The following is a 19661-nucleotide window of genomic DNA, read 5'->3' on the forward strand; positions in this document are numbered from 1 at the left end:
AGGGAGGATGGAATAGGGGGTCCCGGAGGGGAAACTGAATAGGGGATAACATTTGAAATGTAAGTAAATAAAATATCCAATTAAAAAATAATAAGTATCTAAAAAAGAGTAATGATATAGATATACTAACCAGAGAATCGTAAGTTTGATGTATCTAATATTTTTTTTCAGATATTTGAAATATGCTTCCTCTATGTGCTTAGGATGAATACACTTCCTGATTATGTTTTCATTAAATAATATCCTTTATTTCCAAGCTGGGCTTGGAGCTATGGCCAATATATTTCTTCTTTTTTTCTACACTATGATAATCCTGTGTCACAGATCTAAGCCCATGGACTTGATCTCCTGTCAATTGACCTTCATTCACATAATGATGTTTCTCACTGGAGGGAATGTTTGGCTTACAGATTTACTTGGGTCATTGAACATTGTCAATGACTTCATATGTAAGGCAACTGCTTACATTAACAGAGTGATGAGAGGCCTCTCTATCTGCATCACCTGCCTCCTGAGTGTGTTCCAGGCTGTGATGATCAGTCCCAATACCTCTCTTTTGGCAAAATTTAAACATAAACTAAAAAAATACATGATCTCTTCTTTCTTCTACTTTTGGTCTTTCAATTTGTCATTCAGCATTAACCGGATCATCTATGCTGGTGCTTATACCAACGTGAGTGAGACCAACCAGTTGAAGGTGACTAAATACTGTTCAGTCTTCCCCATGAACTACATTATCAGGGGACTGATTTTAACCATGACAACCTTAAGAGATGTATTTCTTGTAGGAGTCATGCTGATCACAAGTACATACATGGTGATTATCTTGTTCAGACATCAGAGGCAATGCAAGCATCTTCATAGCATCAGCCATCTGAGAGCCTCCCCTGAGAAAAGGGCCACCCAGACCATCTTGCTGCTGGTGGTCTTCTTTGTGGTCATGTACTGGGTGGACTTCATCATCTCATCCTCCTCAGTCCTGTTATGGATGTATGACCCAGTCATCCTGACTGTTCAGAAATTTGTGATGAATGCCTATCCCACAATTACTCCATTGGTACAAATCAGTTCTGATAAGCGAATAAGCATGATGCTAAAATATATGCAAAAATTATGCCACCAGATTTTTTAAAAAGTGTAATTTTCCTCTCATTTAAAAATCAATTTGTTTATTTTATTTGTATGTATCAGTTTTGGACTGGCATGTATGCATGTGTGCATTCCTGGTATTCACAGAGGTGAGAAGAACTCATGCGATCCTCTGGATCTGTAGGTACAGATGTTTGTAAGGTGCATGCTGGTGCAGCACCAGTAATTTTTTCCCTAAGAAACAGAGTTTTCTTAAACTGTTTAATAGTTCAAGCACAAAGCAAGATTCTTTATATGATTTAAATAGAATTTGTAGTATTATGCCTATTCATTCTTTTGACATTTCTGCTAACAAGTAGTATATGCCTCTTAAGTTTATTGTACAACATAAATTCATATTTCCACAGGATTTCCCTTAGTTCCCTCCTTTCGCTCTTTATCATAAACATTCCCTTGATTCCGATGTTACTCAAAAGATTATCCTTGCTGCTAGTAAGTTTTAAAAGATTTTTTTAAAAAATATATTTTAATTTACTCTAAATGATCAAGAATATTATAAATAATTGATTGTAGCTTTATCTCTGGTTCCTAGCTTTAATTTCTATGGTTTCATAATAGTAATGAGTTTAAAGTTTCCAGTTTTACTACTCATTAAGGATTAAGTACTTAGCCAGGCTTGGTGGTGCACACCATTAATCCCAGCACTTGGGAGGCAGAGGCAGGCAGATTTCTGAGTTTGAGGCCAGCCTGGACTACAAAGTTAGTTCCAGGACAGCCAGGGCTATACAGAGAAATCCTGTCTCGAAAAACAAAAACAAACAAACAAACAAACAAAAAAAGAACCAACCAAACAAAAAAGGATTAAGTACTTAATAAGATTTATATGTAATTTTCATTTGCCTGAATATTTTTACTTCAATTATTTCACCCTTACTGACTTATTGATGAATAAAAATTGAGTACATGTACATACATGATGTATGGCATGTTATTTGTGTATGGGTGCGTGCATGTATATGTGTGCATAGATGAAAGGTGTGTGTGCATGTGAACATGGAAGCCTAGAGACAAATTTGGCTTCTTGGGAGCCTTCTTGGCCTGGATTGGGTTGAAGTGTGACAAAGCCTCCAAAATGGCTTTAAAGACTGATGGTCTCTTGCCTTCAAGCTCTCTAACTCAACCGAATGCCTGCTGATAAGTTCCAAAAAATCCTGCAAATGTTCTTGCTTATTTTATAGTTTAAAATCGCTGGTGTCTTTTCTCTGTGCTTTCTTTAAATCCTTATATATCTCTGTGCTTTAACTCTTTATGATTACAGAAACACTAGGGAAACTTAGTTCTTCCTTACTGTTCTGTGCTTCCTCAAGCACTGAAAACTTAACTTTATTACTCCTTATTACTTGTGCTTTAATAAGCATTGATATCTGGAGATTAACACGTGCTGTTTAGCAGCAGGGAATTGAGTAAAAGGATTTATTGCTAGTGCTCCTTTCTCTGGTGAGTCAGCCAGTCTGGCTAAGCTGGGTATCTCTTTGTGAACCACACAGGAAGGAAAGGAAAGGAAAGGAAAGGAAAGGAAAGGAAAGGAAAGGAAAGGAAAGGAAAGGAAAGGAAAGGAAAGGAAAGGAAAGGAAAGGAAAGGAAAGGAAAGGAAAGGAAAGGAAAGGAAAGGAAAGGAAAGGAAAGGAAAGGAAAAGATGCTTTATAGTAGTCAAATATGCACAGACACATGCATATTCATACCCCCACATACCCCTTGTCAGGGTCTACTGTAAAAATCAACTCCATGACTATTCATGCACACTTACATAAATATATATACCTATGTACATACATATAGACAAATAAACATATACATTTGGATAGATGGATGGATGTATGGATGGGTGGATGGATGGATAGATGGATGTATGGATGGATGGATGGGTGGGGCAGAGCTCCCCAAGTAAAACCATACAAACAACAAATTTATTTCTTTTCTCTAGTCATTTTATACCTTCTTTGACACAAAGTTCTTTTTAAAATTTATTTAATCTTTTGTTTATTTAATTATATACACTCCATATTTTATCCACATCCCATACCTTCTCCCTGCATCCCTGTCTCCATGAGCATGTCCTCAAACCCCACTGCCCACACCTTACCAGACCTCTAAACTCCCTAGGGCCTCCATAATCTTGAGGGTTAAGTGCATCTTCTCTGAATGAACTCAGACCCAGCAGTCTTCTGTAGGATATCTGTTCAGGGCCTCATATCAGATGCTGTATGCTGTCTGGTTGGTGGTCCAGCTTTTGAGAGATCTGGGAAGACCAGGTTAATTGAGACTGTTGATTCTCTTACATGGTCACCCTCCTCTTCAGTCTCTTCCAGCTTTCCCCTAATTTAACCCCTGAGGACATCAGCTTCTGTCCCTTGGTTTGGCACAAATATCTGCATCTGACTCTTTCAGCTGCTTCTTGGGTCTTTTTGAAGGCAGTCACGATAAGTTCCTTTTTGTGAGTGTTCCATAGCCTCAGTAACAGTGTCAAGCCTTGGAGCCAACCCTTTAGCTGGATCCCACTTTGGCCCAGTCACTGGACCTTCTTTTTCTCAGGCTCTACTCATTTTCTATCCCTGCAGTTCTTTCAGACAGGAACAATTATGGGTGAGAGTTTTGACTGTGGGATGGCAACCCATTCCTTACTTGATGCCTTGTCTTTCTGTTTGAGGTGGACTCTACAAGTTCCCTCTGCCCACTGTAGAGCATTTCATCTAAGGTCTCTCTCTTTGAGACCTGATAGTCTCTCATCTCCCAGGTTTCTGGTACATTCTGGGGGATCCCCCCAACATCCTACCTCCCAAGTTGCCTGTTTCCATTCTTTCTGCTGGCTCTCAGGACTTCATTCTTTTCCCCTCATCCAATACCACACCATGTTCATCTCTTCCCCACATTGTCCACTTTCTTTAAAGGTCCTTCCCTCCCTCCCTCCCTCCCTCCCTCCCTCCCTCCCTCCCTCCCTCCCTCCCTCCCTCCCTCCCTCCCTCCCTCCTTCCCCCTTGAGATTGTTTTCTTCTGCCTCCTATGAGGCCTCCTCACTTGGGCCCTTCTGCTTGTTGACCTTTGTGAGTTCTGTTGACTGTATCTTGGGTATTTTTTGGCGAATATCCACTTATTAGTGACTACATACCATGTATTTCCTTTTGTGTCTGAATTACCTTACTCAGAATGATATTTTTCTAGTTCCATTCATTTGCCTGCAAAGCTCAGGATGTCTCTGTTCTAAATAGTTAAGTGGTATTCCACTGTGTAAATGAACTCCATTTTCTGTGTCCATTCTTCTGTCATGGACATCTGGGTTCTTTCCAGTTTCTGACTATCACTAACAAGCCTGTTATGAATACAGTGGAACATGTGGCATGCTGGGGCATCATTTGGGTATATTCCCAAGAATGGTGTTGCTATGTCTTCAGGTAGATCTAGTTCTAATTTTTTGAGGAACCTCCAATCTGATTTCCAGAGTGGTTGTCCCAGTTTGCAATCCCACCAGCAGTGGAGGAGCATTCCTCTTTATCCATATCCTCACCAACATGTGTTGTCACCTGGTTTTTTTTTTTATTTTTTTTTATTTATTTTTTTTAAATATTTTTATTACATATTTTCCTCAATTACATTTCCAATGCTATCCCAAAAGTCCCCCATAGCGCCCCCCACTTCCCTACCCACCCATTCCCATTCTTTTGGCCCTGGCATTCCCCTATATTGGGGCATATAAAGTTTGCAAGTCCAATGGGCCTCTCTTTCCATTGATGGCCGACTAGGCCATCTTTCGATACATATGCAGCTAGAGACAAGAGCTCCGGGGTTCTGGTTAGTACATCATGTTGTTCCAACAATAGGGTTGCAGATCCCTTTAGCTCCTTGGGTACGTTCTCTAGCTTCTCCATTGGGAGCCCTGTGATACATCCAATAGCTGACTGTGAACATCCACTCCTGTGTTTGCTAGGCCCCGGCATCGTCTCACAAGAGACAGCTATATTTGGGTCCTTTCAGCAAAATCTTGCTAGTGTATGAAATGGTGTCAGCGTTTAGAAGCTGATTATGGGACGGATCCCTGGATACAGCAGTCTCTAAATGGTCCATCCTTTCATCACAGCTACGAACTTTGTCTCTGTAACTCCTTCCCTGGGTGTTTTGTTCCCAATTTTAAGAAGGTGCACAGTGTCCACACTTTGGTCTTCATTCTTCTTGAGTTTCATGCGTTTATCAAATTGTATCTTATATCTTGGGTATCCTAAGTTTTGGGCTAATATCCACTTATCAATGAATACATATTGTGTGAGTTCTTTTGTGATTGTGTTACTTCACTCAAGATGATGCCCTCCAGGTCCATCCATTTGGCTAGGAATTTCATAAATTCATTCTTTTTAATAGCTGAGTAGTACTCCATTGTGTAAATGTACCATAATTCCTGTATCCATTCCTCTGTTGAGGGACATCTGGGTTCTTTCCAGCTTCTGGCTATTATAAATAGGGCTGCTATGAACATAGTGGAGCATGTGTCCTTTTTACCGGTTGGGACATCTTCTGGATATATGCCCAGGAGAGGTATTGCTGGATCCTCCGGTAGTACTATGTCCAATTTTCTGAGGAACCGCCAGACTGATTTCCAGCGTGGTTGTACAAGCTTGCAATCCCACCAACAATGGAGGAGTGTTCCTCTTTCTCCACATCCTCGCCAGCATCTGCTGTCACCTGAATTTTTGATCTTAGCCATTCTGACTGGTGTGAGGTGGAATCTCAGGGTTGTTTTGATTTGCATTTCCCTGATGATTAAGGATGTTGAACATTTTTTCAGGTGTTTCTCTGCCATTCGGTATTCCTCAGGTGAGAATTCTTTGTTCAGTTCTGAGCCCCATTTTTTAATGGGGTTATTTGACTTTCTGGAGTCCACCTTCTTGAGTTCTTTATATATATTGGATATTAGTCCCTTATCTGATTTAGGATAGGTGAAGATCCTTTCCCAATCTGTTGGTGGTTTTTTTGTCTTATTGATGGTGTCTTTAGCCTTGCAGAAGCTTTGTAGTTTCATGAGGTCCCACTTGTCAATTCTCGATCTTACAGCACAAGCCATTACTGTTCTATTCAGGAATTTTTCCCCTGTGCCCATATCTTCAAGGCTTTTCCCCACTTTCTCCTCTATAAGTTTCAGTGTCTCTGGTTTTATGTGAAGTTCCTTGATCCACTTAGACTTGACCTTAGTACAAGGAGATAGGAATGGATCGATTCGCATTCTTCTACATGTTAACAACCAGTTGTGCCAGCACCATTTGTTGAAAATGCTGTCTTTCTTCCACTGGATGTTTTTAGCTCCCTTGTCGAAGATCAAGTGACCATAGGTGTGTGGATTCATTTCTGGGTCTTCAATTCTATTCCATTGGTCTATTTGTCTGTCACTATACCAGTACCATGCAGTTTTTATCACAATTGCTCTGTAGGAGAGCTTTAGGTCCGGCATGGTGATTCCACCAGAGGTTCTTTTATCCTTGAGAAGAGTTTTTGCTATCCTAGGTTTTTTGTTATTCCAGATGAATTTGCAGATTGCACTTTCTAATTCGGTGAAGAATTGAGTTGGAATTTTGATGGGGATTGCATTGAATCTGTAGATTGCTTTTGGCTAGATAGCCATTTTTACAATGTTGATCCTGCCAATCCATGAGCATGGGAGATCTTTCCATCTTCTGAGATCTTCTATAATTTCTTTCTTCAGAGACTTGAAGTTTTTATTATACAGATCATTCACTTCCTTAGTTAGAGTCACGCCAAGATATTTTATATTATTTGTGACTATTGAGAAGGGTGTTGTTTCCCTAATTTCTTTCTCAGCCTGTTTATTCTTTGTGTAGAGAAAGGCCATTGATTTGTTTGAGTTAATTTTATATCCAGCTACTTCACCGAAGCTGTTTATCAGGCTTAGGAGTTCTCTGGTGGAATTTTTAGGGTCACTTATATATACTATCATATCATCTGCAAAAAGTGATATTTTGACTTCATCTTTTCCAATTTGTATCCCTTTGATCTCCTTTTGTTGTCGAATTGCTCTGGCTAGGACTTCAAGTACAATGTTGAATAGGTATGGAGAAAGTGGACAGCCTTGTCTAGTCCCTGATTTTAGAGGGATTGCTTCAAGCTTCTCACCATTTACTTTGATGTTGGCTACTGGTTTGCTGTAGATTGCTTTTATCATGTTTAGGTATGGGCCTTGAATTCCTGATCTTTCCAAGACTTTTATCATGAATGGGTGTTGGATCTTGTCAAATGCTTTTTCCACATCTAACGAGATGACCATGTGGTTTTTGTCTTTGAGTTTGTTTATATACTGGATTACGTTGATGGATTTCTGTATATTGAAACATCCCTGCATCCCTGGGATGAAACCTACTTGGTCCGGATGGATGATTGTTTTGATGTGTTCTTGGATTCGGTTAGCAAGAACTTTATTGAGGATTTTTGCATCAATATTCATAAGGGATATTGGTCTGAAGTTTTCTATCTTTGTTGGGTCTTTTTGTGGTTTAGGTATCAGAGTAATTGTGGCTTCATAGAATGAGTTGGGTAGAGTACCTTCTGTTTCTATTTTGTGGAATAGTTTGTGAAGAACTGGGATTAGATCTTCTTTGAAGGTCTGATAGAACTCTGCACTAAACCCATCTGGTCCTGGGCTTTTTTTAGTTGGGAGACTATTAATGACTGCTTCTATTTATTTGGGGGATATAGGGCTGTTTAGATCATTAACCTGATCTTGATTCAACTTTGGTACCTGGTATCTGTCTAGGAACTTCTCCATTTCATCCAGGTTCTCCAGTTTTGTTGAGTATAACCTTTGGTAGAAGGATCTGATGGTGTTTTGGATGTCTTCAGGATCTGTTGTTATGTCTCCTTTTTCATTTCTGATTTTGTTAATTAGGATGCTTTCCCTGTGCCCTCTAGTGAGTCTGGCTAAGGGTTTATCTATCTTGTTGATTTTCTCAAAGAACCAGCTCCTTGATTGGTTGATTCTTTGAATAGTTTTTCTTGTTTCCACTTGGTTGATTTCACCCCTGAGTTTGATTATTTCCTGCCGTCTACTCCTCTTGGGTGAATTTGCTTCCTTTTGTTCTAGTGCTTTTAGGTGTGTTGTCAAGCTGCTAATGTGTGCTCTCTCTAGTTTCCTTTTGGAGGCACTCAGAGCTATGAGTTTTCCTCTTAAAAATGCTTTCATTGCGTCCCATAAGTTTGGGTATGTTGTGGCTTCATTTTTATTGAACTCTAAAAAGTCCTTAATTTCTTTCTTTATTCCTTCCTTGACCAAGGTATCATTGAGAAGAGTGTTGTTCAGTTTCCACGTGAAGGTTGGCTTTCTATTATTTATTTTGTTATTGAAGATCAGCCTTAGTCCATGGTGATCTGATAGGATGCATGGGACAATTTCAATATTTTTATATCTGTTGAGGCCTGTTTTGTGACCAATTATGTGGTCAATTTTGGAGAATGTACCATGAGGTGCTGAGAAGAAGGTATATCCTTTTGTTTTAGGATAGAATGTTCTGTAGATATCTGCCAGATCCATTTGATTCATAATTTCTCTTAGTTTCACTGTGTCCCTGTTTAGTTTCTGTTTCCATGATCTGTCCATTGGTGAAAGTGGTGTGTTGAAGTCTCCCACTATTATTGTATGAGGTGCAATGTGTGCTTTGAGATTTACTAAAGTTTCTTTAATGAATGTGGCTGCCTTTGTATTTGGAGCATAGATATTCAGGATTGATAGTTCCTCTTGGAGGATTTTACCTTTGATGAGTATGAAGTGTCCCTCCCTGTCTTTTTTAATGACTTTGGGTTGGAAGTCAATCTTATCAGATATTAGAATGGCTACTCCAGCTTGTTTCTTCATGCCATTTGCTTGGAAAATTGTTTTCCAGCCTTTCATTCTGAGGTAGTGTCTATCCTTTTCTCTGAGATGAGTTTCCTGTAAGCAGCAAAATGTTGGGTCTTGTTTGTGTAGCCAGTTTGTTAGTCTATGTCTTTTTATCGGGGAGTTGAGTCCATTGATATTAAGAGATATTAAGGAAAAGTAATTGTTGTTTCCTGTTATTTTTGTTGTTAAAGTTGGCATTTTGTTCTTGTGGCTGTCTTCTTTTAGGTTTGTTGAGGGATTACCTTCTTGTTGTTTCTAGGGCGTGGTTCCTGTCCTTGTTTTGGTTTTTTTCTGTTATTATCCTTTGAAGGGCTGGATTCATGGAGAGATAATGTGTGAATTTGGTTTTGTCGTGGAATACTTTGGTTTCTCCATCTATGTTAATTGAGAGTTTGGCTGGGTATAGTAGCCTGGGCTGGAATTTGTGTTCTTTTAGTGTCTGTATAACATCCGTCCAGGATCTTCTGGCTTTCATAGTCTCTGGTGAAAAATCTGGTGTAATTCTGATAGGCTTGCCTTTATATGTTACTTGGCCTTTTTCTCTTACTGCTTTTAGTATTCTATCTTTATTTAGAGCATTTGTTGTTCTGATTATAATGTGTCGGGAGGTATTTCTTTTCTGGTCCAGTCTATTTGGAGTTCTGTAGGCTTCTTGTATGTTCATGGGCATCTCTTTCTTTAGATTTGGGAAGTTTTCTTCTATAATTTTGTTGAAGATGTTTGCTGGTCCTTTGAGTTGAAAATCTTCATTCTCATCCACTCCTATTATCCATAGGTTTGGTCTTCTCATTGTGTCCTGTATTTCTTGGATGTTTTGAGTTAGGATCTTTTTGCATTTTCCATTTTCCTTGATTGTTTTGCCGATGTTCTCTATGGAATCTTCTGCACCTGAGGTTCTCTCTTCCATCTCTTGTATTCTGTTGCTGATGCTCGTATCTATGGTTCCAGATTTCTTTCCTACGGTTTCTATCTCCAGTGTTGCCTCATTTTGGGTTTTCTTTATTGTGTCTACTTCCCTTTTTAGGTCTAGTATGGTTTTGTTCATTTCCATCATCTGTTTGGATGTGTTTTCCTGTTTTTCTGTAAGGACTTCTACCTGTTTGATTATGTTATCCTGTTTTTCTTTAAGGATTTGTAACTCTTTAGCAGTGTTCTCCTGCAATTCTTTAAGGGATTTTTGTGCTTCCTCTTTATTGTCTTCTGCCTGTTTAGCAGTGTTCTCCTGTATTTCTTTAAGTGTGTTATTAAAGTCCTTCTTGAAGTCCTCTATCATCATCAGGAGATATGCTTTTAGATCCGTGTCTAGCTTTTCCGGTGTGTTGGGGTGCCCTGGACTGGGCGAAGTGGGGGTGCTGGGTTCTGATGATGGTGAGTGGTCTTGGTTTCTGTTAGTAAGATTATTACGTTTACCTTTCGCCATCTGGTAATCTCTGGGGTTAGTTGTTATCATTGTCACTGTTTAAAGATTGGAGCAGAAGCTGTGTTCCACTCACCAGCAGTCCCAAAATCCTGCGGCGGGGGTCGTGGGTAGCTGGCGGTTGTCAGGCAACCCTGCGCCCTAGCTACCCCAGAGCTCTTGTCTCTAGCTGCATATGTATCGAAAGATGGCCTAGTCGGCCATCCCTGGAAAGAGAGGCCCTTTGGACTTGCAAACTTTATATGCCCCAATATAGGGGAATGCCAGGGCCAAAAGAATGGGAATGGGTGGGTAGGGAAGTGGGGGGCGCTATGGGGGACTTTTGGGATAGCATTGGAAATGTAATTGAGGAAAATATGTAATAAAATATTAAAAATTTAAAAAAATTAGACCAAAAAAAAAAAAAAAAAGCACATACATGGTGATTATCTTGTTCAGACATCAGAGGCAATGCATGCATCTTCATAGTGACAGCCACTTAAGAGCTTCCCCTGAGAAAAGGGCCACCCACATCATCTTGCTCCTGGTGTTTTTCTATGTGGTCATGTACTGGATAGACTTCATCATGTCATCCAGAACAGTCCTTTTATGGATGTACGATCCAGTCATGTTGACTGTTCAGAAGTTTGTGATGAATGCCTATCCCACAATTACTCCTTTGATACAAATCAGTTCTGATAACCGAATAAGCATTATGATAAAAAATATGCAAAAAGTATGCCACCAGATTTTTTTTAAGTTTAATTTTTCTTTTATTTAAAAACAATTTGTTTATTTTATTCATATGTATTAGTTTTGGCCTGGCATGTATGCATGTGTGCATTCCTGGTATTCACAGAGGTCAGATGAGTTCATGGGATCCCCTGGATCTGGACATATAGACTAGTGTAACGTGCCATGCTGGGGCAGCACCAATAATTTTTTCCTCTAAAACACAGATATTTATTGTTCTTTTTTTTGGGGGGGGGGGTTCAAGACAGGGTTTCTCTGTATAGCTCTGGCTGTCCTGGAACTCAGTTTGTAGACCAGGTTGGCCTCGAACTCAGAAATCCGCCTGCCCACAGCTCACTAGACCTCTAAACTCCCTGGGGCCTCCAGTCTCTTGAGGATTAGGTGCATCTTCTGGGCTTGAACCCAGACCTGGCAGTCCTCTGCTGTATATGTGTTGGGGGCCTCATATCAGCTGCTGTATGCTGTCTGGTTGGTGGTCCAGTTTTTGAGAGATCTCAGGAGACCAGGTTAATTGAGACTGTCGGTTCTTCTGCAGGGTCGCCCTCATCAGCTTCTTCCAATTTTCCTGTAATTTAACCCCTGGGGTCAGCAGCTTCTGTCCTTTGCTTAGGCACAAATATCTGCATCTGACTCTTGCAGCTGCTTCTTGGGTCTTTCAGAGCACAGTCATGATAGGTCCATTTTTGTGAGCACTCAGTAATAGTGTCAGGTCTTGGGGCCTCCCCTTGAGCTGGATCCCACTTTGACCTTTTCACTGGACCTTCTTTTTCTCAGGCTCTTCTCCATTTCCATCTCTGCAGTTCTTTCAGACAGGAACAACTATGCGTGAGAGTTTTGACTGTGGGATGGTAACCCATCCCTCACTTTCTGCTTGAGGTGGGCTCTGCAAGTTTCGTTCCCTACTGTAGGCATTTCATCTAGAGTCCCTCCCTTTGAGTCCTGAGAGTTTCTCACCTCCGAGGTTTCTGGTACATCTGGAGGGTCCCCGCAACCTCCTAATTCCCCAAGTTGAATGTTTCCATTCTTTCTGCTGGTCCTCAGGACTCCAATCCTTTTCCCCAACCAATACCACATCATGTTCACCTCTTTCCCCACCATGCCCACATTCCCTCCAAGGTCCCTCCCTCCCTCCCTGCTTGTGATTGTTTTCTTCTGCCTCCTCTGAGATGTCCTCACTTGGGCCCTTCTGTTTGTTGAAATTTGTGAGCTCTGTGGACTGTATCTTGGGTATTCTGTATTTCTTTTTTTTTTTTTTTTGGCTAATATCCACTTATTAGTGAGCACATACCATGCATATCCTTTTGGGTCTAAATTATGTCACTTAGGATGATTATTTTTTTTCTAGTTCCATCCATTTGCTTGCAAAACTCAGGATGTGGTATTCCATTGTGTAAATGAACCAAATTTTTTGGTGTCCATTCTTCTGTCGTGGACATCTGTTTTTTTCCAGCTTCTGGCTATCTCAATCAAAGCTGTTATGAACATAGTGAAACACAACCCCTGTGGCATGGTTGAGCATTATTTGGGTATATTCTCAAGAGTGGTATTGCTGTGTCTTCAGGTAGATCTATTTCCAATTTTCTAAGGAACCTCCAAACTGATTTCCAGAGTGGTTGAACCAGTTTTCAATCCCACCAGCAATGGAGGATCCACATCCTCACCAACATATGTCGTCACCTGAGGTTTTGATCTTAGCCATTTTGATTGGTGTAGGTGGAATTTCAGGGTCATTTTGATTTGCATTTCTCTGATCACTAAGGACTATGAACATTTCTTTAGATGCTTCTCAGTCATTTGAGATTCCTCCATTTTGAATTTATGGTTTAGTTCTATACCTATTTTTTGTTTGAGTTGTTTTTTTTTTTTTTTTTGATGGTAATCTTCTTTAGTTCTTTATGTATTTTGGATATTACCATTTTATGTAATGTGAAGTTTGTGAAGATTTTTTTCCCATTCTGTTGGTTGTTGATTTGTCTTATTGACTATGTCCTTTGCCTCATAGAAGCTTTGTTCTTCAGAATATTACCTCAGAGATAAAATGTTACATAAAATGGGAGTTACAGAAGGATGCTAATATTAAGTTTAAATCAGTGTTTCCTTAAATTCTGCTCATTATAAGTTAAAAGCAACAGTTTTTTCATGGCCTTGCCTTACTGTAGTGCACACCTGCATCTTTACCCTTAGACCAAAATGTTTTTCCTTGAACACAAATTTGTCCCATGTCTATTTCTCTTTTTAGTGTAATTATGAAAACTCATTTTATTTTTTATTATGCAACCTTTACTTACTCTTGTGAGGAGTGGGCACATTCTATTCTTGATTCTCACTTCATTATATCTTTATAAGAAGGCAACTATGATCATCTCTAAAACTTTCTTCTTAAAATTATTTGAATCAAATCAGGAGTTCTACAGATTCTTTATTGATTTGCCTATATACTATACTTGTACTACAAGATAATACACTTCGTAGGTCTGCAGAAATCTGTTCAAATGGGTGGGTCCATTCCTAGTGATGGTTATATATGGAATAATAACATAAGGCATATTAGTAACAGGAATCTTTCCTGAAATGTAATTTCTTTGTCCTTGCCTAAAGGAGCAAATACATCATAGCTTTACAGTCCATGGTGGACCCATCTCAGAAAGATTGCCTACTGGTTTTTAGCTTCTCATAGATAGCTCTTGGCATTGGCTGTTGTTTTTCATATGCTCCTCACCTTGTATGTTGAGACTGTCTCTCACTGTAATCTGGGACTTGCCAATAGGCCAAGATAGTATTCTTTTGTCTCTGCCATTCCAACTCTGGAATTAAAAGTGTTCACTACTGTGCCCCATCTCTTTAAAAGTTTTTTTTTTCTCTTTTAGTGAAAACAGATACAATATACAATATATTCTGATTAGGGTTTCCCCTTTCCCTGCTCCTCCCAGGTCTCCCTTTCCCATGTCTCAAGTAGAAAAAAAAACAAAACAAAACAAAAAAAAAACCTAAGATAAAACAAAATAAATAAACCAGAATAGGACAAAACAGACGAAAGAGAACCAGAGAAAAAAACACAACAAATACAAACAAACAGAGAAACACACACATTTGCACACACAGGAATCTCATAAAAACACAAAAACAGAAGCCATAACATAGACCCATAGGACCTATAAAGATTCCATTGCAAATGTTTTGAGTTAGCCATCTAAAGTGGGGCGAGGGAGGGACCTACCTGTAAGAGTGCTTTGTCTCCCTAGTGAGATTCTAAGGGAAAACTAATTTTTCATTAGCAAGTGATTTTAAAACCAAGACAGTTTGTGGATTACTAAGGGGTTGAAGGCTTGTGTCCATATCTCCTTTCAGCTCTAGGATCCCATCTGGTACAGACCTGTGAATGCTGCCACCATCTCTGAATTTATATGTGTCTATGTGCTATGTTTACAAGGCCATGTTTTCTCAGTTTCCTCCATCCCTCTGTCTCTTATTTTCTTTCTACCTCCTTTTCTACAGAGTTCCCTGAGCCTTGAGGGGAAAGATTTTAGGACTGAATGTTTCAAGATCTCTCAGGCTCTGCCTACTTTCTGGCTGTGGGTCTCTGCATTTGTTTTCATCTTCCTCAAGAGGAAGCTTCTCCAATGACGACTGAGCAAGACACAGCTCTCTGTGTCTATGAGTAATGCAAAATGTCACTAGGAGTCATTTCATTGTTACATTCTTTAGCAGGACAGTAGTATTTGGCTTTTCTCTAGGCCTCTGTCTATATGATCTCACGTTCTTGACCCCACAAGCAGTGTCCAGTATGGCTTCCATCTCATGGAATATAAGTTTTAAATTAAATTAGATATTGGTTGGTTACTCCCACAACCTTTGTGCCACCAGTCTACCAGCATATCTTGCAACCAGGTCACTATGGTAGATTGAAGGGTTTGTAGATGGATTGGTATTTACTTTTTTCCTTTGGTAGTGTGCATGATCTCATTCAGTCCCATGAACAGCAATACATAGGGGTGAAGGATCTACATAGGCAACCAGCTTGAATTTTTTATTATCATTTGTGCAGTTTTTTTCTTAGGAAGAAGGTCATGTCATCAGTTTGTGAAGAGCAACCAGTAGCCTTGGCAATAGCCTGGATTGTATGGAGGTTTCCATGAAGAACCTTTAGCCAGCAACTCAATTAAATATAATCTATTCTTGGTACCGGATGCTTCATTTAGACATGAGAGATATTCAGTTGGAGTTCTGTATTCCTTGTTATTTGGTGATTTCATTTAAATCACCTTCATGAATATGTGAATAAGTATGTAAGCTTCTACTGTATTAAGTTTCCATATACTCCCGCAATGTTCCTTGATTTCAGACATCTCTCCCTCTATTCCTTTTTTTGCACCTACTTTCCTTGCCTTTTCAGTTTGTTTCTCCCATTCCATTTCTTCCACCCTACCTCCCGTCTCCCAAGTCAGATGAGGGACAGTAGACCTCTGCCTATAGCTCAGACAGCTCTGGTATGCACAGCAGAAGTGAGATCACTCCTTACCCAAATCTGGATTGCACTTACTCAACTCCATAGAGACAAAGGTCACATGATGATAAGGAAGGTTAGGCTTCTGTTTCCCTTCCATAGAACTGGCTTCTCAGCAATCATGTGACCAGCAGTCTACTAATCTATCTGATATACTTGGAAGGCCCCTGCCCCAAATGATGCACCTCCTCCCTAATGGTTTTGCCTCCCCGACCCCCACTTTGAGCAACCTAATCTGGACTCCCTATTTCAATAACAAGATGTTCTTCTACACAATCTCCTGGGTTGTTTACATATACTGTAGTCAGCATTTCCTGAGGAGACTGTTCCACACTTCCTCTGTACCCTGAGAATGGCTGATGAGGTTGGGTTTACCCATGCCACTTCATCCATCAGTATCCATAACCTCTCTGGGTATATGGATTGTAGCTAGCTTATCAATGACTTAACTACTAATATCCACGTATAAGCAATTACCATTTTTGTATTTATGAGTCTTGAGTTATTCAAAATCATTTTTTCTAGTTTTGTATATTTAACTGCATGGTTTCATTGTTTTTAATGGTGGCATAATATTCCATTGTGAAAATGTATCACATTTTCTTTATTCAACCATCTATAGATGCATATCTAGTCTTTTTTTCCAATTTCTGGATATTATGAATAAAGCAGCAATGATGGTTAAAAGCAAGTGTGTCTGCAGTGGACTGAAGTATCTTTTAGGTGTAAGCCCAAGAGTGGTAAGCTGGATCTATTCTTAGCTTCCTGAGGAACTGCCACACTGATTCCACAGCAGCTTGACAAGCTACCAACAGGAATGGGTGAGTGATTGCCTTATTTCATAACCTCCCCATCATGAGCTGTCATTTATTTTATTGATCTTGACCATGATGATTAGTATTAATTTGAAATATCAAAATAGTTTGGAATTGCATTTCCTAATGACTAGGAATGTTGAAAAGTTCTTTAAGTGATTTTTAAACATTTGAGTTTTCTCTTTGAAAATTTTCTGTTTAGATCTGTGTCCCATATTAATCTGGGTTTTATGTTTTCTTGGTGTTTTATATTTTTTAAAGATATATTTTGTTTACTAGCTCTCTATCAGATATGTAGTGGGTAACAGTTTTTCTTCTTCTGTAGACTTCATTTTTGTCTAAATGATGGCGTCTTTTGCTTTACAGAAAATTTTCATTTTTATGAGGTTCTGTTTATTAATTGTTGTTCTTAATGTGTGTGATATCAGTGTTCTGTTCAAAATGTCTTTTCCTGTGCCAAATATACTCAAGGCTATTCCCCCACTTTGTATTCTATCAAGCTGAGTGTTTCTGGCCTTATGTACTCTGTTCACAGATTAGCTGTTGCTCACAGAGAAACATGATTTACCACGTGGACTTCAATGGTGAAAGTGAGCTACACCCCAAAATTGACAACACCCCTAGACAGCAGAAAGCAGTTTAAGAGACATGATGCCACTATTCCCTTTTCACAATCAGCTTCACCCCCTCCCTTTTTTCCTTTTATTTACGATAAGAAGAAAGGAGATATGCTGGTATCAGGAATTGATATGTTGGTATCTTCCTTTTGTGGTTGAGTTTTGTGCAGTGTGATAAATGTGGATGTATTTGCATTCTATATGCACTAATCATTCAAGATGATGTCTTTTTTTTTCTCCAGTGTGTATTTCTGATTTCCTCTCAAAAATCAGGTGTCCATAGGTAAGTGGACGTCTGTCTGGATCTTCAATTTGATTATATTGATCATGTCTGATTTTGTGACAATACTGTGTTGTTTTTTTACTAGTATAACTCTATAGTACAAACTGAGTTTGTGGATAGTGATACCTCCAGCAGTTCTTTTATCATTCATGTGAGTGCTTTAACTATCCTATTTTTTGTTGTTGTTTTGTTTTAATTTTTTATTTTGTTTTGTTTTTGTGAAAATTATCCTTTCAATTTCTGTGAAGATTGTGTTGGAATTTTGATTGGGACTGCATTGAATCTGTAGATTACTTTTGGTAGGATACCCATTTTTACTATATTAATTCTACTGATCCATGAGCATAGGAGATCTTTCTATCTTCTGTTATCCTTTTCTAATTCTTTCTTCAGTGTCTTAAAATTTTTATGATAGAAGTTGTTCATGGTTTGGTTGGAGTTATCCCAGGATATTACTTGAGGCAATTGTAAAAAGGTGTTCCTTGTTGCAGTAAATTTTCAACCCAAATAACCTGTGCAAGGAAAACACAACTTAATTAATATGAATATAAGCTGCTCACCTAGACTGGGCAAACATATAGTGACACTACTGTATTCTCCATCTATGAAATCCCTTTCAACTTGTGGTTTCTCTAGGCTACATGTTTCTGCTCCATTTCTTTTCATCTCTTCTTCTTCTGTCTTCCTCTTTCTCCTTCCTCTCTTTCTTTTGCTTCCTCCTTTCTCTCCCCCTCTCTCTAAAACTTTCAGCCCCACCTTTCCCCTCCACTGCCCAATCACCTGCTCTAGCCTTTATTTTGCAAGTTAAAATGGGGAGAAGGTTTACATAAACTCACCTGAGTAAGTGATTTACTGCTGCTCCTTGCTCACCCCCTTGGAGAAACAGAATTAGCATCAAAATACAAACAGCACCAGGACAATCCACAACAGTTTTTTTTCCATTTCTTTCTCAGTCATTTTTCATTTGCAAATAGGAAAGCTACTTATATTTGTGTGTTAATTTTATATAAAGCTACTGTGCTGAAAGTGCTTATCAGCTGTAGGAATTTCCTGATGAAATTTTTAGACTCACTTAATATCTGTATTATTATAAATTCTGTTCCTCTAGAGAGGGACAGAATTTATAAAATGATCATTTCTATGTGTCATCTCTATGCATCTTCTATCTATCTATAAAGGAGGTTTATTAGGATGAATTACAGACTGTGGCCCAGCTATTTCAACAATGGCTGTCTACTAATAGAAGGTAAAAGAATTCAGTAGTTGTTCAGTCTACTAGGATGGATGTCTCATCTGGTTTTCAATATATGCTGGATTTCTGGAAAAGTAGACTCTTTCTAGCAATAGCAAGAAGAGGAGGAGGGCGTGGTGGCACACGCCTTTAATCCCAGCAGTTGGGAGGCAGAGGCAGGCAGATTTCTGAGTTCGAGGCCAGCCTGGTCTACAAAGTGAGTTCCAGGACAGCCAGGGCTACACAAAGAAACCCTGTCTCGAAAAACCAAAAAAAAAAAAAAAAAAAAAAAAAGACAAGGAGAGTACAAGCTATCTTCTTCCATGCATTTAAATAAAATGTGTGATCCGGATTAAAGGTTTATCTTCCAAACCCAAGAGATATGGATTAAAGATGTATCTATGTACCTCAAAGATCCAGATTAGAAGTGGGCCTCCCCACTTCAAAAGACTTAATTAAGAAAAAAAAAATCACACAGATGTGCCCAGTCATTTGGGTTTCAGTTAATAGCAGAAGTACTCAAGCTGACAATCAAGAAAAAGTCACCACACTATCATAGCATCTCCAAATAAAGATACTTTGACTTCTTTCCAATTTGCATCTCTTTGAAGTATAGTAGGAATTTCTGGTTGGGTCATGTGATGGTTTCCTGAAGAAGACTCATGTGATGTCTTCTTGAAAAGGAAGAGAGGAAGGACACATGATGCTTGGAGAGAATATAAGTAGGACCCAAAAGTGACCTTGTACATGCAACTCTTCCTTGGTCTCAGTCTAGTGTTGTCACTGGTCTTGACCTCATTGAGGGGCACAGGAGAGATATCCTGATATTCTGTCTATTCCTGGTCGATTCTGCTGACTTATGCTGATTCAGCAGTGGCCTGGATGTTTCTGCTGGATCATGCAGCCCCTGCTGATTTGAGCTTGGGGTCACTATGGAACTGGACTGATGGTATCCTGACAACAAAGATTGGAATTGCCCCCAAAGAACTACTTTTAAATAGGTCTACATCCCCATTGTTCTATTACCTATCTTTCCTCCCCT

The 19661-nt window shown here is 39.2% G+C and overlaps 1 protein-coding gene across 1 annotated transcript; it reads left to right on the forward strand.

Moving 5' to 3' along the window:
• The first annotated feature begins 219 nt into the window (after positions 1 to 219).
• Positions 220 to 1320, forward strand: LOC147003967 (vomeronasal type-1 receptor 90-like). The gene has a single exon (XM_085839676.1). It carries the CDS (start codon positions 224 to 226, stop codon positions 1130 to 1132), a length of 909 nt encoding a protein of 302 aa, XP_085695802.1. The 5' UTR covers positions 220 to 223; the 3' UTR covers positions 1133 to 1320.
• The last annotated feature ends 18341 nt before the right edge of the window (positions 1321 to 19661 follow it).

This window comes from Mus caroli, unplaced genomic scaffold (genome assembly GCF_978045245.1).
Source record: "Mus caroli unplaced genomic scaffold, Mus_caroli_1 scaffold_7, whole genome shotgun sequence".
NCBI lineage: Eukaryota > Metazoa > Chordata > Mammalia > Rodentia > Muridae > Mus > Mus caroli.

What these genes read in the sequence shown, in the direction of transcription:
- LOC147003967 (XM_085839676.1), top strand. Translation starts at nt 224, where the DNA reads ATGTTTTCATTAAATAATATCCTTTATTTCCAAGCTGGGCTTGGAGCT.